The 23,240-nt window shown below is 49.9% G+C and overlaps 9 protein-coding genes across 9 annotated transcripts; 4 read left to right on the forward strand and 5 right to left on the reverse strand.

The window, feature by feature from the left end:
- Positions 1–1,374: 1,374 nt before the first annotated feature.
- On the reverse strand, positions 1,375–4,469 carry FOXG_17077 (uncharacterized protein; the record flags this gene model as incomplete). The annotated part of the gene is made up of 4 exons (XM_018397099.1): positions 1,375–2,151; positions 2,230–3,345; positions 3,425–3,561; positions 3,614–4,469. 4 exons carry the CDS (start codon positions 4,467–4,469, stop codon positions 1,375–1,377), a joined length of 2,886 nt encoding a protein of 961 aa, XP_018257949.1.
- A 6,498-nt stretch (positions 4,470–10,967) lies between these two features.
- FOXG_17078 (uncharacterized protein) lies at positions 10,968–11,677 on the forward strand (the record flags this gene model as incomplete). Its single annotated transcript, XM_018397100.1, has 2 exons — positions 10,968–11,163; positions 11,214–11,677. 2 exons carry the CDS (start codon positions 10,968–10,970, stop codon positions 11,675–11,677), a joined length of 660 nt encoding a protein of 219 aa, XP_018257950.1.
- Positions 11,678–13,532: 1,855 nt separating this feature from the next.
- FOXG_22676 (uncharacterized protein) lies at positions 13,533–13,832 on the reverse strand (the record flags this gene model as incomplete). The annotated part of the gene is made up of 1 exon (XM_018403083.1): positions 13,533–13,832. The coding sequence occupies one exon, from the start codon at positions 13,830–13,832 to the stop codon at positions 13,533–13,535; it is 300 nt and encodes a 99-aa protein (XP_018257951.1).
- A 496-nt stretch (positions 13,833–14,328) lies between these two features.
- FOXG_22677 (uncharacterized protein) lies at positions 14,329–14,991 on the forward strand (the record flags this gene model as incomplete). Its single annotated transcript, XM_018403084.1, has 3 exons — positions 14,329–14,500; positions 14,588–14,696; positions 14,751–14,991. 3 exons carry the CDS (start codon positions 14,329–14,331, stop codon positions 14,989–14,991), a joined length of 522 nt encoding a protein of 173 aa, XP_018257952.1.
- A 702-nt stretch (positions 14,992–15,693) lies between these two features.
- FOXG_17080 (uncharacterized protein) lies at positions 15,694–16,506 on the reverse strand (the record flags this gene model as incomplete). The annotated part of the gene is made up of 2 exons (XM_018397101.1): positions 15,694–16,363; positions 16,430–16,506. The coding sequence occupies 2 exons, from the start codon at positions 16,504–16,506 to the stop codon at positions 15,694–15,696; spliced, it is 747 nt and encodes a 248-aa protein (XP_018257953.1).
- An 891-nt stretch (positions 16,507–17,397) lies between these two features.
- FOXG_22678 (uncharacterized protein) lies at positions 17,398–17,670 on the forward strand (the record flags this gene model as incomplete). Its single annotated transcript, XM_018403085.1, has 1 exon — positions 17,398–17,670. One exon carries the CDS (start codon positions 17,398–17,400, stop codon positions 17,668–17,670), a length of 273 nt encoding a protein of 90 aa, XP_018257954.1.
- Positions 17,671–19,357: 1,687 nt separating this feature from the next.
- Positions 19,358–19,558, reverse strand: FOXG_22679 (uncharacterized protein; the record flags this gene model as incomplete). The annotated part of the gene is made up of 2 exons (XM_018403086.1): positions 19,358–19,500; positions 19,525–19,558. 2 exons carry the CDS (start codon positions 19,556–19,558, stop codon positions 19,358–19,360), a joined length of 177 nt encoding a protein of 58 aa, XP_018257955.1.
- Positions 19,559–20,228: 670 nt separating this feature from the next.
- On the forward strand, positions 20,229–20,675 carry FOXG_17081 (uncharacterized protein; the record flags this gene model as incomplete). Its single annotated transcript, XM_018397102.1, has 1 exon — positions 20,229–20,675. The coding sequence occupies one exon, from the start codon at positions 20,229–20,231 to the stop codon at positions 20,673–20,675; it is 447 nt and encodes a 148-aa protein (XP_018257956.1).
- Positions 20,676–22,147: 1,472 nt separating this feature from the next.
- Positions 22,148–23,069, reverse strand: FOXG_17082 (uncharacterized protein; the record flags this gene model as incomplete). The annotated part of the gene is made up of 2 exons (XM_018397103.1): positions 22,148–22,700; positions 22,744–23,069. 2 exons carry the CDS (start codon positions 23,067–23,069, stop codon positions 22,148–22,150), a joined length of 879 nt encoding a protein of 292 aa, XP_018257957.1.
- Positions 23,070–23,240: the final 171 nt, after the last annotated feature.

Raw genomic sequence — 23,240 nt, forward strand, 5'->3', positions numbered from 1 at the left:
GCGTCGGCAAAAAGATGCATCCAGCGACCCCTCAACGTGGTTTCGCGACCTGGCGGGTTTGAGGTGTGGTATCCAGTGTTGACACAAATTTACACATCAAGCCACCTCGAATCGTCGGTAATCGAAATTGTAAACGGTTTTCTATTCACGCCCGAAGCAAACAAGGCATGCATAGACCCGGACCCTAGGCGAATCATCGCAATTCCTGTACGGCAGTGTATTGTCGCCAGTCAACACCATTGTTCTCTGCTCAAGACAACCACAGACTCTAACGTGCCTCTGCAGGACGCATCGCTATCCTACACTATTAGGCTTTTGGTCGTGAAAGCGCACAAACGGAACACACGCCTACGGGAGCAGAAGAAGCGCGAAAAGAACTCAAAGGAAGCTTGAGATGAAGTTTTTCGGAAGGAAATATCCATTGTCCGCCAGTTACGAACATAGGTTGCTACTCAAACTAGGACGTAAAGAAGGCTGCCCAATGCCTTGTAGTTCGCGATGGCAGCATTCTTCATAACCAATGGAAGAATGCCAGAAGGGAACAGCTGAATTACCAAAGAAGTAGGCTCTTATGCACCTCATGACATATACCTCTGTGTTTACAGATCTGTGGAAGTTAGTGATGACTGATACTCCATGGCTGAGTATGGAAACTTCGACGGCCAGGGAAAAATGTAAATTCTGGCCCAGCTAGCATCTAACTTCGGTCTCCCTATGGCCCTGGGAGGGTCCGAGCCGTGTGTGATTGTCAACCACTTTCCGCCAATCCATTCTCTTTTCTCTTTCAGATTTACAAGCCTATTCTCCTCAGCCTAGTAGCGCGTAGGTAAGTCTCGTATCTCTCGTATCAATTCCTGAAGGCTATAATAGACTTTTGTTGAGCTTGGTTCATGTGCTTCGGATCCTTCCACAAACCCAGGTCATTTTTGGCCTCCGTTCCGACGACAGACATACGCGGGGATCGCCCCTTTAAAGAGGTTGAGGCCTAAGCAAAGAAAGCACGAACTCGGAGTCAGATTCAAGTTAGAGCAACCGTTGAGCTCCTTAGTTGCCACTCTCGCAAAGCCCTCCAGAAATATGTGAAGTACTTTCGCCGTCTGGTCAGTTCAAAAGATACACGTTTGAAAGCAGAATAAAGCACGGACGTACATGGTATGAATGCCTTACTCGGCCATAGAATCTGACTGTGGGTCTCTGTATGATGTATTGGGCCAACGCCATGTGCCGAAGTAGCTGGGGACTCCACGGTTCGTTACTCTCCTCATACGAACACGAGGTCTATCTTCGAAAGTTTGGCATCTCTGAGCCATGGAAGAGACTAAAAAGAGCATATTGGGTTCCCCAGCACAATCGAGGGGCTCCTCGATAGTATGGTCAGTGCCACTCGTATGTGGAGTAACACTGGAATTCATCAAGAAGCTGCTTGGCTGGTTCTGCTTCCTCAATCCAACTCGTAATCAGTACCTGCTGTATCGTATTAAGCACCTCCTGTACCGCCTTGAGAATAACATCGAGCTCGCTCTTAGAAATTCTACTCAGATCCAGTCCTTTTGACTCCGGCAGCATCTTTTGCAATTCATCAATCGTGGCATAAGTCACTTCGCTGGACTGCTGCTGCTCAGTGTTCTCGCTGAATGATATGTTGCGCTGAGTCATTGGCCTGGTTCTTCCTTTGATATGAATCTGTTCAGATTCTGCCTCGACCTCCTGCTGTTCTTTGATATCCCCCTTCAGGAAGAGTTCATGGATCCTATCAAGGATCCTTTGCACTCCAGGGCACATGCCTCGTACTGGTACCTCGCGGTCAAAGTTGGTAAGGAGAGTGTTCTTGCAGTGAATGGTAATCTTCCCGTCTGCTATAGCATAGCCCCAGTCATCGTCATCGTATGTGACAGAGGGCTTACTACCTCGCGGTTTCTCCTCATTATCCTTGTAGGTATCGTCGACTCCATCGATATGTTTGTCCACAGGCAGTGTGGGTGCATTCTGTTTGTCCTGTCCTGGTCTCGCCCCCACGACTATAGTACCCTCTGCTGAATCTGAGTCGGACTCGTCGTGAATGAATGTCTCTGGTAGGCTTGATTTACTCTTGGGGGAAGTCAGATTTGAGTCTGGATCAGGTCGTGCTTGATGCGGAATCTCAGAATGTACCTATATATGTTAGTCACGATAAGTAAGAGTCTTTCCAAAATTTCACCGCCCCGCTATCACGCCCGCTACGCCACTCACCTCCCTGATGATATTGCTTGTGCTCAATACTGGTAGCTCAAGTTCCGGCGTTGAAGGAAAGTTTTGCGTTCCTTGGAGGTGTGTCAGGTATGTTTGAGGCTGAGATATCCTGTTACAATCCATCTCCTGGTATTTCAGTGGGCGTTCACCGATGTCTGAGTATATCCTATTTGCATTAGCCGAACTCGGAGCGGCCGCTTCTACTCGCGGCACACAGTCTTGTTGTAGGGTCTCGTGTGCATCTTCTGCAGGAGGTGCCTGGTCAACTGAAGAGAGAAATCCGGTAAATGAAGCACTGCTCAATGGTGCATGGTGAGAAGGACCCATATGAAGAGAAGTACTATTCAGTATCTGTGGTCGTGGCGTAAGATATCGGGGAGGCTGAAGTTTCTCTCTTGTGCTGCCGAGGCTAAAGCCATAGAGTTTGACGATCGTTTTGAGGGCAGATTCGAGTTTGTTCCATGGATGCACCCTGACACTATTCTTTCGCACGGCGACGGGCTGGGGGTCAGAGAATCCCATAATGATCTTATGGAAATCTTGGCTCCATGGATCTTTCTCGGACACCGTAGTCGGGTCAAGCTTACTCAACGTACTGCGAATAAGGTTCCTCTCTGGTAGGGAAAAAGGTTTTTTCGTGTCGACAAGGTACTCGACAAGGAGGATAATCTCGCAAGATGTAATATAGAACTCGCCTTTTGCAGCCCACAACATACACGAGACGCGTCCCCCGCCATCGGATTGACTATTGATGCTCGACAATTCGAAGGTAGTATTCAATGTCGATCCCTTTCGTGTTCTGTGGAAGACAACAATCCGACGATGCTTGGCCTTGTCCTGCTCTGACCAGTTCTCTCCCATCGATTTCAGATCACCCGTAATCTTCAAAACCGCCTTACTAGGATCAGATGAAGTGAGTTGGCAGTTTTCATCGTTTCGAGCATTAGCACTATCAATGCTAGTTTGGGTCAGCTGGAGAGCATTATTGGTCCCGCCGTCTACCAGGGCATGACCGTTGTCCCAGTTGGTGGACGTATCAGGGTAGTCTTTGCCTCCCAGTAGAGAAGGTAGTCCTGGATCTGGAGGAGATTGCCCTTGTGAAAACGAATAAATTCCCTAAGCAAGTTAGTTGTGGTACTTTATAGCTTTGCCAAGGTCCGACCGCTGTGCCATAATGTCACGCGACGTCACTTACCTCGTCGACACCATCACTTGTAACCGAGGCTGCTGGCTTGTGTTTACATTTTTTGGTGTGGCGCTCCTGATTGTCCTTTCGAGGAAACGTCTTAGTGCAATCCCGCCAGGCGCATTTATATGGACGTTCACGAGTGTCTTTGAAGCAAATGTTAGTAATATTGTTAATTCAATGGCCTGTCTTGCTTACGAATCTTCAAATGGCGTTTATATTCGCCAGGGTATTGATACCATTTGGGACAAAAAGGACACCATAATGCCTTTTGACTTCCTTTCTTGGCGGCTTTTGCCCTATGCATATTCCGTTGGGAAGCTTTTGCGCCCAACTTTGCTAGTACACCCCCAGTTGCTGGCAAGCTTTTCAGGCTCTCAGAGAATTCTGGAGTCGGCACTCTTGGTATCATTGCTTGCGGCCAATTCGAATCAATTTGGGCGTCTGGTAGCAGCGCTGGGTTCCTAAGAACACCGCTTTGCGCTGGTAGTTGGCAACGAGGTATATATTCTGACTGGATATCTCCTGTCGGCTCTTTAGAGACCTGACCTTGGCTTAAACATTGTTCCGGGAATAGATCATCAGATACTCGGGCTCTAGGCCCTCTTTTAAATGAGCTTTGGCACTGTGAAGTCGGAAAGGTTGCTAACTGGGAGGAACTTGAATGACCAGGATCGAGCGACATATTCGCGTATGGGGCCATTTCATATTGAGCAGGCTGGCTTTCAGTATAATGGGCGTAGGATCCTTTTGGTAGTATGTTGTCGTGGACTGGAGCAGTATAAAAGGCGCTTGGGTAGTCATCAGTCAATGTCTCGATTTCTGGAGCTGAATATGGAGGATCCGTGAGAGATTGTTCCACTTCCTGTGATAGTTGATGATGAGTCGGGATCAAGTCTGTTTCGGTAGCAACACCTGGATTTCCTACCTCCGTGACATAGGATGGCTGATTGAATAGTTGGAAGTCTGGGGATTGCTCGGAAATTAAAGTATCTTGATAGTCGTAAGAAAGATTGGCGGGAGGCCCTTGTTGGTTGCCATGGTGTTGTGGCATACGGTAGTCGTGGACTTGCGATTCAACATCAGCGTGATATAAGAGCCTGTTTGAGTGGTTGTTGTTTATATTGCGCAGTAGTGCTGGGTGAAAATGTATTTTTATGAAACTTGGTTGTTCATTATTGAGCTGAGAGTTATTCTCGGGTTTATATCTCTAGATGATTGTATCTAGGACTTTGAACTTTAAATCTAGGACTTTCAGACTAACAGTCTGAATCCTGAAGGGAAGGGGATTCCCGGATTTTCCAACACGCCCCCATCCACCTTGTCTTCAGGGCACAGAGTCATCGTGGACTTCAGTACTCCAAATAATACGACCTGCTTCCTCGATCGGACATGCACTGACTCGAATTGCTTCTAGAAAGTGACCGTGGCTGACGGCGTTCAATGGTTTAGTGAGTCCGTCTGCTACCTGCTCATGTGTGCTGACGTATTGCACATCAATATTCCCGGCTTCAACTTCTTCTCGGATATGGTGCTCGGTTAACGGAATGTGCTTTGTCCGTTGGTGAAGCTCAGGGTTTCTGCATAGCTTTAGGGAACCCTGGTTGTCGCCGTTCAGTGGGATAGGCATATGTAGCGGAAGGAGCAGTTCAGAGAAGAGGTTCCTAGTCCAGGCCAATTCTCTGGCACACTGGGAGAGTGCTGTATATTCAGCCTCGGTAGTCGATAGTGCCACTGTTTCGTGCCGTTTGGCCCTCCATGAGACTGTAGATCCTTCAAGTTGAACAAGCCATCCAAACGTCGATCTTCCCGTAACAGTGTCGCCTTTCCAATCCGAGTCGGCCCAAGCTGTGATGCTCCAAGCGGATTCAGGATCTTTCTTGACGCCCCCAAGCACCAGGCCGTGGTCTCTTGTCTGCTGTAGATAGCGGAGACCTCTTTTGATCATTCGTGAATGTGTTGGTGATGGATTCGACATGTATCTTGAGAGTACCGAGAGTAGGAAAGCTAAATCGGGTCTGGTTTGGGTCATTCCATACATCAGCGAGCCGGTTTTCGAGCTATAGTCTTCTCGTTCTTCTGGAGAAGCCGAGTCGCCATTGTCTCTTGGTTGCAGTGTCGAGAGTGAATTTCGCTCCATCGGGGTCTTGACCGGTCGACAATCCTCTAAGCCGAATTTCTTCAGTATTCTGGTAAAATATGCATCCTGGGAAAGGTAGATCAGCCTTGAGTTCCTGTCTCGGGTTATTCTTACTCCAAGAAAATGGCTGGCGGGACCGAGATCAGTCATTGTGAAGATCTCTCCCAGGCGGGCTTTGTACCCTTGGATTGCTTCCTTGTTGCTGCCCATGATGAGGAAGTCATCCACATATGTGATGATGATCACTCCCGTTGTGGGATTGTGATATACGGCCGTGTCAGACGTTACTTGTCGAAAGTCAAGGGATTCCAAGGCCTCCTTCAGCTTCTTTTGCCATTGCCGAGGCGCCTGTTTGAGTCCATAGAGGGATTTGATCAGTTTGCAGATCTTCTCGGTTGAGAATCCTGGCGGACGGTCTTCTGGGTGTTGGTCGAAATACTCTACAAGCCCTTCCGGCATTTCGATGAAGACTTCTTCCTCGAGGTCCCCTTCCAGGAACGCCGTCGACACGTCCATCTGCTCAATCTCCCAGTCAAGACAGGCAGCAACGGTGAGGAGGATTCTCCAAGTCGCCGCTTTGGCAACAGAGGCAAAGGTCTGGTTGTAGTCAAAGCCGAACTGTTGTTCAAAGCCTCTGACCACCAGCCGCGCCTTGAACTTGTCGAGGTTGCCGTCCTCGTTTTTCTTGACCTTGAATACCCATTTGACGGTAAGTGGCCTATTGTGAGCTTGGTTGCGGTCCAGCATGCGCCAAGTTCCTTTCGTGAGGAGACTGCGCAGCTCACTGTGTATTGCTCTGAGCCAATGCTCCCTTTGCGGACCTTGAAGCGCTTCAGTCATTGTTTTGGGCTCAGTGATCACCTCTTTTCGGGGATCGGGCAGCTTAGCTGATGTCATGGATGTTGTCGTCTGTCCATGCTGAGGATTATGCACCTCAGCATGCTGAAGATTGTTCACTTCAGACCTTTGTGGCCTTGGAGTCTTTGTCTGCTCCGTGACGGACTGTGGCCGGCTTGAGATGGGAGCTCCGTTCTTGCGGATTTCCGGCTCAACATCATGCTCAGTTTCGGTCAGGAGTTCTGTCTCCCCAACCTTTTCGTAGAATTGTACATTTGCAGAACGGACGATCTGATGTCCCTTCCTGCGAGAGGGCACCCAGCAGGTGTAGATCTGTGAACCTTCCATGCATAGGTAGATTCCAGCCTCTCCTCTTGGGCCAAACTTGTGTGATCTCAATCTTCGTTCCTGCGGTATGTGTATCGTGACTTGTGAGCCGCAGATTCGTTCTCCGGACAGATCCGGCTTGTTGTCTTGTCCGGGGAAGGCCTCGTTGAGAAAGCTTTCCATGGGAGTGAGGCCATCAATTGCCCTGGTGGCTGTCACGTTTGTCTTGCGCACCATATCTTCCAGGACCAATGGCCAGAGCTCTATCGGGATTCTTTCCGATTCCATGGTTGCTCTGACTTTGTCAAAGATGATGCGGTTAGAGCGCTCAGCAACTCCGTTAAATTCAGGAGTATATGGTGTCGTCTTGATGATCTTGACGCCGTGAGTGTACTCGAGGTTTTTGAGAGACGCACCATAGAGCTCAGAGCCGCCATCCATTTGGATTGCGTACACTCGGATGCCATACTGAGTTCGTATCTTGGAGATGAGCTGGCCTAGAAGTTCCGAAGCCATCCCCTTCCTCGTGAACGTGTAGGCCCATCTCATTCTATGCCTGTCATCTGTGGCAATCATTCCCCATCGTTCGCCTCTAATGCCCGGTGGATTGACTTTGAAGGTGTCAACATGAATGAACCCGGCCCTGGAGGCTCGTTTCCGTTTATTTCGCGGAGTCCATCGTAGGGCCTTTGCGATGTCCGCAGGCGAGGCAGTAATTGAAAGGCTGATGGTCGTGGTGGCCGTCACAGTACATTCCTCTGGTCATTTTGGCAGTCTGTGACACCTGATATGCGTTAACATGGCCGAGTCTTCGGTGCCAAAGGTCGACATTCAGGCATTGGTTTGATGAAGCAGTGTGATGATTGCATGGTTCTGGCTGGAGTTCCGAGACGGCCTGGTTTGAAACAGTAGTCTTTCCGACCTCAGTGTTCACGTACAGACCGTCCCTTCCTATGCGGAGGAGACCAAAGACATCTCCTGTTGGGTCGTACATGTCGTTCCCGTCTATCCAGCCGCCGTTCTTGTATAGCCTGAGTCCTGACATGACATTTACCGGAAACTCAGGGATGAACAGCGTGTCTTTGAGGTTAATTGTGACCTGCTCACCCCATTTGTTTATGAAGCAAATTTTGACTGTCCCCTTACCGAATGGGTACACCTTCCCACCGCCCGTAACGAGGACCGTTCGGGTTGCAGGCTGCAGTTCTGTGAATAGGCTTTGGTCGTTGCAGATGTGGACTGATGAACCTGTGTCGAACAGCCATTCTGCGGTTGAAGAGATGTTATCAAGGGAGACTTTACACGTCTCTGTATTGTCCATAGGTAGCTCGTCTGAGACGCTGTCTTCAAGAATCAGAAAAGATCGCTCAACTGTCATGTGATTTGATTCCTTGATATGGAGATTCTTGGTGCTGTCGCGTTGAAGATCATGCTCCATGAGTTCCTTGGCGAGACGGACTGCCCAGTCGGGTCGCTTATCCTTATGGGCGAACCAACAATCATTTTCATGATGTCCTCTCTTCTTGCAGTTCGTGCAGGTATGTTCCTTGTTCTTGCCGACTCGATGATTGGTTTCCTGGCTAGACTTGTTCGCGGCTCGCTGGTTCTTTGAAGATCCTCTCCTCCGGCCACTTGCCTCTTGCTTTCTTGCGGCCGGGCCCTTCCTTCCAGTCTTTTTACTGTGAGCCCAGTACGTGGAGGCAGTACCATGACTGTCATCATCATCTGATGACCTGTTTTCATCAATGAGATCTTGCTGCATTGATCGTAGTGTTGGCGGATGCTCCGAGCGTAGGAGAGCGCGCTGTCTGGCAGTCCAGTCAGGGTACTCGTTCTCGCAGGCAGTCAGATAAACAACCTTTTTGAGGGTATCTGAGATTGGTTCTTTCTGCTCGAGGAGAAGTTTGACGAGTCGTTCAAAGTCGACATTAAATTGTGGAATTGTCTCGTAAGAGCTTGTTTTGATCCGGATGAACTGGTAAAGTGTTGTCTGCAGAAGAACTGGGCCCGTGCCAATACAATAGGCCTGGAGAAGGTTGAACATCTCCTGGGGATTCTCAATCCCGACTAGTTGACTGAGTGCTTCTCCAGTGCAGTTACCTCGGATGGAGACGGCAGCTTTTGCCGCCCTGATCTTTTGATCCATAGTCTGCTGTTCCTCGGGAGGGTAATCACCAAAGACAGCATCTTCGAGGCCATTGATCCGAAGAATGGCCTTCTGAGCTGGGCAATATTGCTCCCAATTGGAGGGGCCGCCTAGCTTGAGCTCTTGCGGAAGGAAAAGAGTATTCTTTTCAGAGATGACCGTGGTACTGTCATACATTGAGGATGGTGTGTGGTCTTGACCTGAAGCACCAGGTTGCGACGATTCGGATGCAGGCGATACTCTGATTGTGTTGCGAGTTCGCATGGTGGAAGGTGGGGCTCGTCGTGACGTCATCTTGAGTTGAAGTTAAAGTTTGGTTCTTTGATTCAGAAGAGAAACCCGGTGTTTGCTAACCCGGGCTCATAACCTGTTGTTTATATTGCGCAGTAGTGCTGGGTGAAAATGTATTTTTATGAAACTTGGTTGTTCATTATTGAGCTGAGAGTTATTCTCGGGTTTATATCTCTAGATGATTGTATCTAGGACTTTGAACTTTAAATCTAGGACTTTCAGACTAACAGTCTGAATCCTGAAGGGAAGGGGATTCCCGGATTTTCCAACAGATCATCCAACAGGGCATGTGACAACCAGTTGACTTTCGGCCTTGACGCGCTCGAGCCTTTAGTGAGGCCCGATAGCATCGGTAGTTTCCGATCGATTTTGACTCATCGGATAACTTTATGGATAATTGGGCGGCGAAACCATGCTACATCATAACAACCAAATCGCGATCTGGTGGAGGCTTCAGGTGTGGGGATGTGACCATAGGCTATCGAACAATATTGTCAGTATGTACTCGACTGGGGCCTTCTTAATCTGGCACCAACTGACCGATTCCCAAGCCAAACTGGGGATCCAAGCCACTGTGAGCCCCCAGCCGTTGTTAACTTGGCGTTATCAGTTCCACTTCTCGTCAATTGGGCTGGTTCGTCCGCCCATGGTAGTCCTTCCTCTTGAGCACTTCTGACCGGTTAGCATGCATTGATGTAGATGTGTGGATGGCCATCGAATGTGTGAACGAGATGAATTGGGGCGGAGTGTGACGGTCGAAAGGTCCTGGGAATCAAGTTACACTCCAGGTTGCCGACAGACTCATTCCCCTCGACCAATATCCACCTTCAACAACAGCGCCTCGGGCTAGGCAGACTAAGAGAGCTTTCCAAGGCAAGCCATCCCCTCCTTTGTTTCTCGTTCATCTCTATCCTTAGATTCAAAGGAGGTGTGGAGAGGTTCGGCGAGATGTGAATTTGTCGGCAATCGAAGAGATGGATGACAGTATAAAGTTGCGGGACTGCAGTACTTAAGTAAAGGATAATGACCTTTGTTTAAGGACATGAAGATAGCCCCGAGATTTTGGAAAGGTTCATCGGAGCAGCAGTCTCACCAAGCTAGCGCTAGAGTGACCTGGTGAAGTTCGCGGAGTCACGGTGCCTTTGCGGTCAATGTCTGACAAGTTCAATGCTTGCAGGCCAGTCTTGTGATCCCGGCAGCAGTGATATCGAACATCTTGGTTCTCAAGCGGTGCTTGATGCCTCGGTTGTGGACTCCGTAGTTGTGTTCATGTCTTTCGCACATGTTGAAGGCCGCTCGAGTTCACTAATAGTTGGTGCCACCTTCAGACCCTTTGTGAGATGTAGATCAAAGTTCCGTGTCCCATTTTCTTTTCGTCATGGGAGTGTCACATGGCTGGGCGGTCGATTTGGCCGTCCATGTCGTTGTTCAGGGCCTGGGCGGTCTCAGTATTTTCAAGACCCGAAGCTGAGACGCGTTATGACGACCCCCTGATCTGGGATGAAAACGTGAAGAGTGATGAATCGATTGCGGCACTCTTCACAAGCATTACTATGCATTAGGCCTTGTGACGCCACGATAAGATTCAATATTTTGGTCGACTTCAAGTGGGGTCAGTGGTGCATGTCCCCACTGCAATTTGGTTGTTTGCCGTTGTACCATGCACAAGACCCACCAGCCTGCCTGAGGATTCATTGACGCCCTTACTTGACTTCATTTCCAGCAACAACACAGGAGAGACATCAGCAGCATCAACATCAATCTCAAACTTTAGTCTGGATATCTTTCCCTACCTTCTTCACAGATCCACCATGGCTACTATTGACCCTGCCGTTCCACAATACCACCGGGCTCGTATTGCCCAATATGTTTTGAAGCGTATGCGTCAGAAGTCCCCAGAAAGTACCCTCACCGCCAAGAACCTCCTGGCGATTGTTGAGAAACCACCTTTGCCACTGACAGTGGAGATAACATTTCCTCGCATCACCTTTTGCTGCGGCTGCATGTGTAAGCCAATTCCCCGTACTTCTCTTGCCAGCTAATAACTTTCACTACAGGCGGATCCTATGGGATAGACTGCCCTTGCCGCGGCGAGGGTTGCCGTTTAGGAATGAGAGTCCATATTGACATGGAAAAGAACCATTGGAAGCGCGACTTAACGCCGCCACAATATGCTCCCTCCCCACCTGTGACCTTGACGGAGGGCCAAATCATCAAGGTCGTTCCACACAACTTCAAGGCTCACCTCAACGCTATCCTTGAACCATTCTTACGCGCCGCGATCTGTGCCTACAATGAGAAATATGCTAAGTGGGCCTATGGCCACATTCTCAACCCTGACTCTCGTGAGCTCGATTATCGCTTCAGAACTCTAGAGGATCAGCTTGAAGCAACTACAACTCAGATTTTCAACAGAATCTTAGACGATGTAGGCGGGCTTGAGGTGCTTGATAGGAACAGCACAGACTTCAGGGAGAAAATCATGATGGGCTCGATCACTGCTTTCACGAGAAGAGCATAAGAAGGGAGACGGGGATGGTAATCAACACGAGAGCCTTCTCGGTCCGGGGAATGCTATTGTAATTTTCATAACAGTCTATATCCCTATCATTCTAAACCACAAATCTCGAATTCTGACTACTACAAGTTTCAATTTTCCGTGATCATTCTATCCTGGCACTTTTAGTCATGTAGGTGTCCATACTGGCTGGCCTGGGCCCTGGGTCGTAGAGGGTGAGCTGAATATAGTATTTTCGGATATGTAGTGTTGCCGTAGTGTTCGAGATTATTCCCAATATCGAGATAATCATACTCGTAACTCTGGGCTCCGGTAAGGCACAAGATAAGGCCGCTAGGCTATTAAAAACCCCTACGCGGACGGTTCATCGAGGAGACGCATATCGAAGAAGGAGCAGAACTCTGACTTGGAGTCTTCGACAACTGCGGTGAAGAGTTCATCCTCTACCATGGCGATCTCAAAAACCTGCTCATGTTTAGGGTAAAAAAGATCTTGTCGACCGGGCCAGTAGACTCATAGTAGGTCCTTGCATTTCCTCATGCCAACGGGCCAGTAGAGTTGTCTCTTTTGCAACTCGACCTAAATCGTACTTGTAATCGACCATACGTAGACGAACGTATTGGCCGCGGAGCCGTTCCAGATGATCGTGTTGTGGTTGACGTTGTACCCGTCCGCGAGGAGGAAACAAAGAAACAAAAGCGTCCTCTGCGTGGAGGATACCTTAGAATTTGACCAGGTCTTGCATTAGCAAGTTAGAAATGATCTCGTAGTTGTTGACGATCTCGGGCAATGTGGTTCCGCTGACCGTCAGGTAGTTACTTTATGTCTCGTCCCTCCGCCTAGCTCCCAAAAAGCTAGCTCACCTTAGGTTCACTCTGTTGATTCAAGCTCTCGGATAGCAAAGGGAACATGGCGTCTCAGGCTGGGAGCGCATTGCCGAATACCCATGACATTGGATGCCTCAAAGCTTGTCATGATCTTTCTGGATCTTGCCAGCGTGTTTAATACAAAGATGACTGTAATTACCCTATTGCCACAAGGCTGGTGAGACGGCGACAAGATGTCTCAACCTATAACTTCTACAAATAATCCAATAAGTGAGGCCCAGGAACAAATTATTCCTGACCTTGTGCCATGCTTGGTGTGCCATCAAGTTTGCTAAACATTGTAATGAAGATAGGTTGGTGCGTAATTGATATGCTGACTAACCCGGTATTGCTGTACCGGGGCGAGTCTATTTTGAATGAAGTAATAGATTGCTACGACGCAACCCTCACAGCATGTCATCTAACTCATATCGCAGAAAAACTCAGTGGTATAGTATATAAATATCATATCACTTTGGTTTTACAAACACAGGAATAGAATGCTTGACAGGCACCGGGATGACAGCATGGATGGCGATGATGAGATTGAGCCTCCAGGACTTGGTATTGTTTTGAAAGGTCTCGCGGCCGTAGGAGGGTCAAAGTTAATTCATGCTTATCCGGGATGAGCCCGGCGAAAGTAGGAGGTGGGTGGAGTTTCGCAATTCGCTCCACATCCTCACACATGTGCAGACAGACATTCAGGTCAATAGCATCCATGGCATCTTGCGGAACACATACAAGTCGCTCTTTTCAAAGAATTAAATCTCAGATATGGTGATTCTAACTGGCGGAGGGAAGGATCCACAGTGAGAATCCTCGAAGAAGACAGGTCTCTTGGACTGGACAGCATCAGACGGAGCCTCCCAAGGGCTGATCCCGACACTTGCCTCCTGGTGGGCGATGTCGAGCTTTGATATGTTCTGCTCTCCACTTTCAGAGCTTTTGGGGAATCTGATCTCTCGGTTATTTACTTTCTGCCGTTACCACTGCTAAAATTCCCGGAGCTTCTTCTTCCAGATCCTGTCACTTTCCTTAAAGGCCGCTTCAGTGTCTATCAGCTCAGATACGATGCTTCTGGCAGCTGTTTCACACTGAGAACGGTCGTAGTTGAAAACAAGAGCTGGCAAGGCGTTCTGTTCGTGAAGCTCATATGCCAGAGTGAAGAGCCTGTCAATATTGTGAACAGGATTTGAGTAACTGCAACGTTGTATCTTGGCGGTACTGTCAGCTTGCACCGAAGGGTCAACACTCTGTTGCAAAGCGTAGAAGGGAGACTCTGGCTTCTCCATGGCCTCCTTTAACGTCTTCTTTAAATGCTTCTCCCACTCGACAATATGAGTCTTTTCGATGACCTCTGGCAATTGAAACCATCGTCGGCTTGTCCAATACAATGAACCTCATAGAATATGATTCTCTTGAAACGCCGTGACCATGCGGTTGAGCTGCTGGCGTTTGTCGAGGCTAGGAGCATAATCCGTAACATGTGAGGCGCTGTAACCAATATTTGGCACCGAGGAGGGTTGTTGATGCGGTAATCGCGCGTGTGTGAATCCCCCAAACGGACTTTCCCTCTTGCATCCTGAACCTTTAAAAGAATCGGGCCTCGATCTTCGTAGCGATCTGATTCACAAGTACTTTTGTGGAAGCGACGTACACCAGGACTCCATCGTCGCTCTCCTCAAGTACCCTCTTCATGGCGTAGAAGGAGGTGAAGGTCTTTCCTGCAGACGTTGGAGCCACAATCAACAAGCATTCATCGGCATCCCGGTCCGGTGGAAGAATTCTATGCTAAAAACCCCAGTTTTTCGCCGATATCGTGGCACGGAGCTCTCTGCTGATGAGGCCATGCTGTATTTTAAGGTCAGAGACCACATAGGGCAGCAGAGTCTTGACTCGGGATATGGGAGGCAATGGACTCCTCGGTTCGCTAGGAGAGGTGCTGGCAACGCGGCTGATGGTGCGTCTTCGAATAGCATATGTCCCTTAGATGCCGGCTCTGACGCCGTGCCATCATTTTTCCCTTAACTGACTGTATTCTTCACAGGAGACGCGCCCAACTCCGTTCGCGATCAGACGATGTGCCAAGATCCTCGGTTTATGACCTTCCAAAGCGCGTACCTCAACGAGATTGCGAATTTTGACCTCCAGAATGCGTTCCTAGAAGAATAGAAGGAACGCCAGCTGTTTCGGCTGTTCGCACATGCCAGCCTCACGCGCGATCCTCGAGCTACGGCAGACATGGTGCCTGACTCAGTCTGGGCCAACCTGGCACCATATCCGGAAATCGTCGAGCTTCGAGAACAACGCGCACAATTGAAGCGGAGCAAGTACCGCATCGAGGGTCATGAGGACGAGGAAGAGATCCGACAGCTCACCAACATAATCCGAACGAAGAGGGCGTACCGCGAAAAGCAGGTCGCCAAAGAATGCCGCGAGGATTACTTCTAGCACCGTCCCACTTGAGACATTGAGTAGCAGGCACGCGAGACGGTCAAGCGTCATCGCGTCCAGCAAAACGTCAGGACTGAGGCTTAACCTCACATCAAAGCGGACAGTGAGCCTGAGCATAACCTCAACCAATTTCTTCTCCTCATGCAACCCGGAAAACGCCCGGACTGTATCGGCGACGCGCAGCTCTCCCTCGAAAAGCGTGCTTTTTCGTACTGCCGTCCGACCGTTTGGAACGGCCATTTTGATGACCAGCACTTGATCGACCGCGAGAGAGCACTGCAATGTGGTGACAAGATAGTGTGTACACACCCTGCTTGTCGCAGCCAAAACCAAGGACAAAATCTCGGATTCCATTATATGGACCAGTTTAGGACCCATGTGCAGATAATTCATCGGGTGACGCTGCGATCATCGTGCTAAGTGGAGCAAAAGCGATTGCGCAAGCTGAGGCGTCGAAAGATAGTTGAAGGATAAGCATGACAAGTTTGGAGCAATAGATAAAAAATAGAATGTTGGGGTAGCTCAATTCAATCTGGCTGAACTAATATGGCTCGATCGACTACCGCATACAATTCTTGCGCAAGGCCCAAACCTGCTTGTTGACATAATCCAGTACAGCATCATTTTGTCTCGAGTATTCCGGATGATCAATATTGCATAAACCTAGATGATAGACAGAATCGTACTGGCTCCCTTTAACTAGGTTGCACTGGTTTCTTCGTTGTTGCGCGATATCATGTTGCGTACGATGATGCGGCCCTCTGCTCGATCTTTCTCTTTAAAGATGCTCAAACCATGAGCCTGGAGGAACTTGAACTCGTCCCCATAGTGCTTCTTCACCCATGCATTCTCATTCGCTCTCAGAGGCCCCTCGTCTATGTCTTTATCCAGTAACAGAAGTTGAGCGTTATCATGCTTCTTTCTTTCGCTGTCCGGCCATTCCACCCGAAGTAGGTATTTCGTGAATGGATCAAAAGGTGGAGGTCCAACCTTGGGGCCGACCGGAGGTCCGCTGAGACGAACTTGGAAAAACCGGGCGGCTTGGGGCGCCGGCATAAAATAGGCTATGCGGCGGCTATCAGAGAGTCTGTGGATGGAACCCGAGGAGGTTCCAGAAACCAAAGTGACGACATGGTAGTCATCTAGAACGGGCGACCCGATGATGTTGCAGATGATGCTAGGGGCGTGCAGTACGTTCCTCAAACGGAGGGTGCCATGGGAGCGTGGACCATTTCGGTTTGGGGATGCCTTCGTGGGAAGGTCGACCGTACCTATGCCGATAACTTCAATCAGAGTTCCAGTCATGCTGTTAATAGCAGAGTTGAGGGAAACGTAATCGTCACCGAACCAAGAACGGTCTTTAGCAACGCTGGTCTTGTTAGAAGGTCGATCTTGCATCGCCAGTCACGGAGCCAGCCGGAAAGGAAATACGCACTGAACGTTGGAATTGTTGGACCAAACCCAAGTGGGGCAAGGCAGGTTAGCCTGAGGTGTCCTCTGCAACGATGCCATCGTGAGGATCAAATTTCTCAGATAGTGTGCAATATGAGACTTGGTGCTGTACCACGAGCGCTTTAAAAGCACCCTGGCTTACCAGTCAGGAAAAGAAGCAACAAATGAGTCTACTCAGGTCGTAGTTTACAAATCACCATTGTCAGTATGGTAGAATTAGTAATTCGTAGATATATCTTACCTTTACCTTCAAGGGATTCTACCTAGGGAGGACTTCTTGTTGACTTGTTGAAACCAATTCCCATTGGTTGGCTTTAGCTCAGCTCAAAGCCAGCCCCCGTCATTTCAAGCCAATCAAAAACCCGGCTGGAAGTGCGTTGTTGCGAGCGTCGCCAGCATGCGATAATGTCGTCCCCAGCAGGCTTAGGCATGTCATAGCATACCAGTATCATCGCGTAGAAGCAAGACATCAGTGTCCTGTGCATGCAAGCCTTGCAAAAGGATGTACCCTCTGACGGTTGTCAAGTACCCCATCTATAGGCGAGAGGGTTTATCTGGAGGTGACGTTAGCGGCCGGGACGTGCTTCTGCGCTACAAGGGCTGTCAATGACCAGGGCGCACAGAACACAGCCCTAAGGCAATAGATAGGCTCTGTGGTGGAGATGCGACCCTGAAGTCCCCCAAAGATGATAGATGGATTTAAAATGCGGTCGCTACCTATTAGTCAAAAAGGGCAGGCGACCCTTGGTCGTGCCCCGCGTGGCAATAAATCTATCTACACGATCATGACGAGTTGTAGGAGTGGGTGAGAGGGCCCTGACTTTGCTGATGTTTAGTTGTGTTTGCTAATGCTGGATTAACACCTGGATGTCCCTGTCGCCCTCGAGCCTTTGTTCGGCATGACGATACGGAACTTTACTCACAAGTGAAGGCTCCAAGTAATGGCACTCAATGGATATGGGGCAGCCAGGCAGACCTCATGCGCCCTACACAGGCCGCTCTGTCACAGCCTGGGATGGTATGTACAACGCCATGGAGGACAGTCAAGGCCCAGAAGCTCCACGACCCTGTGGCACCAATGATCCGCAGCATGACTATGGCCATAACAGTATCCATACGAATAATTATGAGCAAGCACTAAATAACGAGCTCTCCGACTCATCCACCGATAGTGATCGAGAACTCTGTGTTGGCAAATGCCAGTCCGATTATTGCCCACGATGATACAGCCCTTGGCACAATTGACAGCTGTAGCCGACGAGGGTTGCTAAAGTTTCTAGGACAGTCACAAAAACTGGAGTTCAGGTGTAGAAATGATGGTCACAGAGATGTTGGGCTTCTCCATAAGAGCCCGTCGTCGATAGAACGTTTAAAATTTGTTTGTTTGTTTGTTTGTTTGTTTGTTTGTATATTTTTCGTCTGGGTGGCTGTAACGAAGCCAGATCTCCTACTGGAGCAAAAGACGTGCTGAGCTAGCTAGGTACAGGGAAACCCCGCTTCCTTCACCATCCAGCATACCAATGGCACAAAAGGTGCTGTATTTCTCAAGCCCGTCACCCGTCAGCGGGTTCGGGGGCAATCTATTGTCGAACTTTTTCCACCGACCAGAATTCTCTCGCGCATCACTACATCTGCCGACGACCCCTGGCCGAAGCGATCGGAAATCGCATGGCCTATGAGGCCGCTGAGAAGTGAGGGCTCCCTTCGGAATTCCTCACGCTGTATGAGCGTATTTGCATGTGTGAGGATTTGGATCCACTGCACACGGTAGAGCCGCTAGCGCAAGAACATCTACCGATGCCATGGGCATCGTCCTCCGATATCTAAGGCGTTCTGGTTCTGAGGTGCCGCCATTAGATCCGACAAAGGTGTTGTCAGAGAAGGCGAACTCTCCAAAATTCCTTCTCTGAAAACTGCTGTTAGGGAGCCGATAGCATCCCCGCAGTTTTGTGTGGTCGCGTGGCCTGCAGAAAATCCCGCTCCTAACACGGCACTAACAGTGCGTGCCAAGAAAGAATTTTTACAGGGGAGAGTTGGGGAACGTTTAAAATCACCATGGTGGTGTTGCGCTGCAGGGTAGGTCACCTAACTCTCGGCCGTACTGGGTAGTTGTGGTTTGTCGCTTTGCCAGCATGGAACTCTGGTCAATCAAAACTTATCCCCTGGCCAATTTTCTTTGGTTATCCGGATACCAACTCAGTCCCGTCCTGCAGAAACTGGATGACCTTGGATGGATGAGGGCAGCCGCGTTGCTTCACGATACAATCCGATTCATCGAACCAACCACCGCTGCGAGTGCCTCCAATATGGTGTTGTCCTGGCAGGTACCGTACTTTAGAGCGATACGCTAGCTTCCTCCTTACGATCCACGAACCTGCTCAAGTTGATCAACGCGACCTGCTCTGACGCGTCCCTCGCTCGGCCGCATCGCGGCATTACCTCCTACCAAGATGATATTATGAAAGGTGCACCCGAACCTCTGTTCGCTTCTCTCTACTTCTTACTGACTATCTTTACACAGGCCGGCCTGTTTTCCGATCCCGCTCGTAGCTCTTCTAGTCAACTGTTGTTGTGTCGTACTGTCCAAGACTGCCTCAAATCTAGCCCGATGATCGAGATGCCTTCTGGCCAGCGACCCCACGGCGATGTCGTTGCCGTATGGAAGGTACCTTAGGGTGACGATTCGCATCCCTTCCTCGCCCATCCGCGATCATACTCACCAGCGATCGATACCCTGTCCGCGACCGATTCACCGACCTTCACCCCGATCTTCACCGCGCGATTTGTGAAGCAACAAGTTCTGGTTCATATAATTGGATGTTGATTGCAAGCCCAAGGTTAGATAACCTACAAGGATGGCAGTTCCTACTCGTCCATCAATCCTCCAGCGCTGCCAGTATTTTGGCTTCATTCAGTTGTAGCGATATGGCGCTTTTCCGAGCCCTTGGTTTGCTCGATACTGCCCAGTCTCATCACGGATGCCCTCGACAAAGTTCTTCACGTCATGTGCTGTCACAAACTGGCTCGTCCGGAATCTGCAGCCGCCCTTGTTTTCTGGGACAGGTTCTGGGGACTCACTTACGAGGGTAGGCCTAACATTCTGTCCCTCCATTTCGACTGTACTGACCGATCCCTAGAAAAATTACGGTATCTCTTCCTCTATCTAACTACGCCTATAGTCCTTCTCACCAGCTCCATTACCTGCTACCTGACCAAAAGCTCCGACGGATATCCTGGCAGCCGAGGTGCCTTCTTGCCGGCTATTCCAGGACGTGACATCATTTCTGTTCTGAGATCACACGACACATGAACCTTGACCAGACTTCCACATACGGTCAGCTTGATCGTCAGTTACCCTCGGTCCTTCGACAACTAGCCATCCAACTGAGTTGTGGTTCGATGCCAACTTGCCACTCGATTCCGCCTGGCCGAACGTGCATCCATACACCTGTACGTGTGTATCCGTACGCAAGGTGACCGGAATGTGCCCCAGCTTTCGTCCTCAACCCATTCCACTGCCAGCGTCGCCATTTTCCGCAACGAGAGCCAGCAAAGGCAACCGCAATCTACTGGTCAGGATTGACGCCCTGTAAAGGATCTTGCTCCATCATTTGTCTTGCTCTCATGCACAAGCGGGCGAGCCCGTCAGCGTCTCCTCAAAAGCGCGTGTTATCGCGACCAGAACAATTCGCGATTGAAAAATCCATGGTGCACGCCATGCCAGGTTAGGGAGGGGAATTTCACGCCTCACCAGGCACGACACCGAGCCATTACCGCGATTCATGATCCTAGAAGTAGTGACCGGATCTTTCGCGCGGATACGAGCCGAAGCTGAGAATGCAGCTGTTGTGGAGGAGAAAAATGGCAAGAGGAGTGCGACGTTTAATATTGCGGAATTTGAGGAGAGTATGCCTCTGCTGGTGGGCTGTTATCGCGAGACGTTGCGTCTTGTGAACCAGACTCTTAGCACGCGACGCATCCTCCAAGACACAAGCGTCACAACACCCGAAGGAGCAACATATATTCTCAAAAAAGACACAGACTTGCAACTCCCGGCTGGCGTAGCACACTACGAGGACAGTGTCTGGGGCGCAGATGTCAACGTCTTCAATCCAGAGCGCTTCCTCCCATCATCCAAGGGAAGCACAGAGGATGAGCGCAAGCGAAAAGCAGCGTACATACCCTTCGGAGGCGGTCGCCATCTGTGTCCAGGCCGCAACCTCGCTTAGCAGAGATAATCGGCTTCGCGTCTGCTCTACTACTGGGTTTTGAGATTGAAGCTGTGGGGATGGGCTTTGGCAATGTCAAGATGCTGGGACCGCAGCTTGCAGGCGGGACGGTAAGGCCTGAGAGGTATGGCGCTGGGTTGGGGGCTGAGATAGCGATGAGGCAGGGATGGGAGGATGTGGAGTGGAGGTTTGAGTGTTGATATTTTGGGGAAGATATTGATGTATCATTTCATCAATCGTGTTTGCTATGCTAATACAGTGATTGACCCCAAATACGATGGTACAGACGTAGAAAAGCCCCTGTTGTTTTGTGATTTTTGTCGAAATGCATGTAGAATAAAGCAGATAAATCCCAATTATCTGATTGGCCATGTCATGAAAGACCCCAACTCCGTCACGTGTGTTCCATACCGTTAATCCAAACCCATTCAATCACAGGAGACGCAACCCGCAAGCGGATTGTCCAGAAAAAGCCTTGAGGAACGAATTTGAAGATAAAAATTGGGCAGGGGATATAATTCTCAGCGGATGACTAGACCCACAAACTCTAAATCGACCCTACACAAAGCGGGATTCTTAAAGCGGGACCCTTAGAAAGATGAATCCCTCAAAAGCTCACGATGAGAAGATTTACGTTCGGTTCATTTGACGACAGCCAGACTTTCAGAATCTACAAACTATCACTCATTGTAAACATAGCGGCATGCCCAGTTCGGCTCCAGTTCTTTTGCGACAAGGCAGCCGAGGGGCTGAGTTTCAACAATCCAGTGCTAGAGAGCCTGATCACCGCGTATCCGAAGGTCGTCAAGAATCTCCCTTCGCCGACCGTTATCGGCGTGCAATGTTGCCCTTCATGTAAGAGCACGAGGCCAGTTGTCCCGCAGTGTCCAATCTTTTGGGTCAGTTGCGGATCGACTATCACAACCGTTCTGCAAACACCAAAGTCCCATCTTCACAAAACGAGATCCTCATGCGGAGGCTATCGGTAATGGCGTGTATGAGAGGGTCAAACGCGAAACCCAGTCGCGGCAAGTCATCCGAGAAGAGAGGCTGGATGCTGGGGCAGTGTACGAGGCGGAAGTTGGAGGCATATATTGAGCGGTACGTGGAACGACTGCACAGATCGAATCGTTCAGTAGACGCAAAGCAGTGGGATGTTGTGAAAAAGGTGACAACAGAGCGAACTGGAAGAGACGCAGGAGAGTGTGTATAGAAAAAGAGGCCAGAATGGCAGGGAAAGGGTCAAACTGCATAGTTGGGTTACGTCTTTGAAACGGAGGAAACACTTGAGGACTTGAGCACGAATGCAACTTTTTATTCTTTATGGGGATACTTCTTTGGGGGATGGCGATTGCGATGTGGCCTAGTCCCGCCGTCTGGGCCTGGGAAAGGATGCAAAGTGATGCTAGACTCGCCGGCGTCGGCCATGGCCGACGGAGATGGGGAATTAGAGGGGGAATTGGCCGGAGGATCTAGGCTATCTTCTGCAATCGATACATGAGAATGGCCTTCTGTAGGCTGCGGAAGCTGTTTCTTATATGAAGATCCCGCAGGCTGGCGCTGTCAGAGCCTCGTCGCCTCTTAGAAGGGGTGAACGGAGTGGCACGACCCTCCCAGCGGGCGGAGCGCTTCGAAGTCGGAGTAGAAGATGGCGTCGGCGTGGCCGTGGGGACGGCAGCCGGTCTCGGTAGGTAGGCCAAGTCGAGGACACGGAGGGCCAGCTGATTGGTTTCGGTGGTGCGGCCAGTGACTTTGGCAGTGATACTGAGAAAAGCTCCCGACTGAGGGATCTTGACTTTTTGCCAACGCTTGGTGGTTTCCAGGAAACAGGTGACGGAGAACGCGATTGGAGCTGCTTTTAAGGTGTCGTAGACGGATGTTTCGACGGCGAAGCAGCGGTCCTCTGAAAAGTCAAGAGTCTTGTCGCTGCGAGATGGCACGAAGCCGATAATGGTCATCATCGGACACCACTGTTCTGGCAAGTGGCGTCGATACTTGTCAAAGTCAGACACGTCTCCCGGGTGACTAGGGAGAGTTAGTTGGAGCTAGATCGGGTACAGGACAAGACGGGACGTGCCTCATCAAGCTTAAGGCTTGGACACTGATCTCCAAGGCCCCGTCGGCAGACAGGGCAGTAGAGAAGCGACCGTCGGCGTAGAAGAAGGTGTTTGCCACATAGAGGTCCCTTTCTTCTCGTGTGAGATAAGCATGGATGCGGGTATGAATAGGCTCGACGTTGACATTAGGACTATAGAAGCTACTCTCGTCAAAGATGTTGACGTCGGTCTGTATTTCGACGTAGTTGGGTGCATTTTCACGACTCGGGTCCTCTGTGACGGTGTCGACGAAGTCGCGCAGGTGGATGGTACTCGAAAAGGTCGATTGTAGAGACATGCTGAACAGAAGTTGAGGGAATGATTGGAAACGTGCCACATCTCGCGCGAAGGTGCGGGACGGCTTGCTATAAAGGGAGGGGTTCCAACATGTTTGGTGAAGGAACTTTGACTGGGTATTCAGAGCATGTGACGAATGTCACGTCAGGGGATTGAACGTGAACCTTGTTCT

Source organism: Fusarium oxysporum, chromosome 6 (genome assembly GCF_000149955.1).
Source record: "Fusarium oxysporum f. sp. lycopersici 4287 chromosome 6, whole genome shotgun sequence".
NCBI lineage: Eukaryota > Fungi > Ascomycota > Sordariomycetes > Hypocreales > Nectriaceae > Fusarium > Fusarium oxysporum.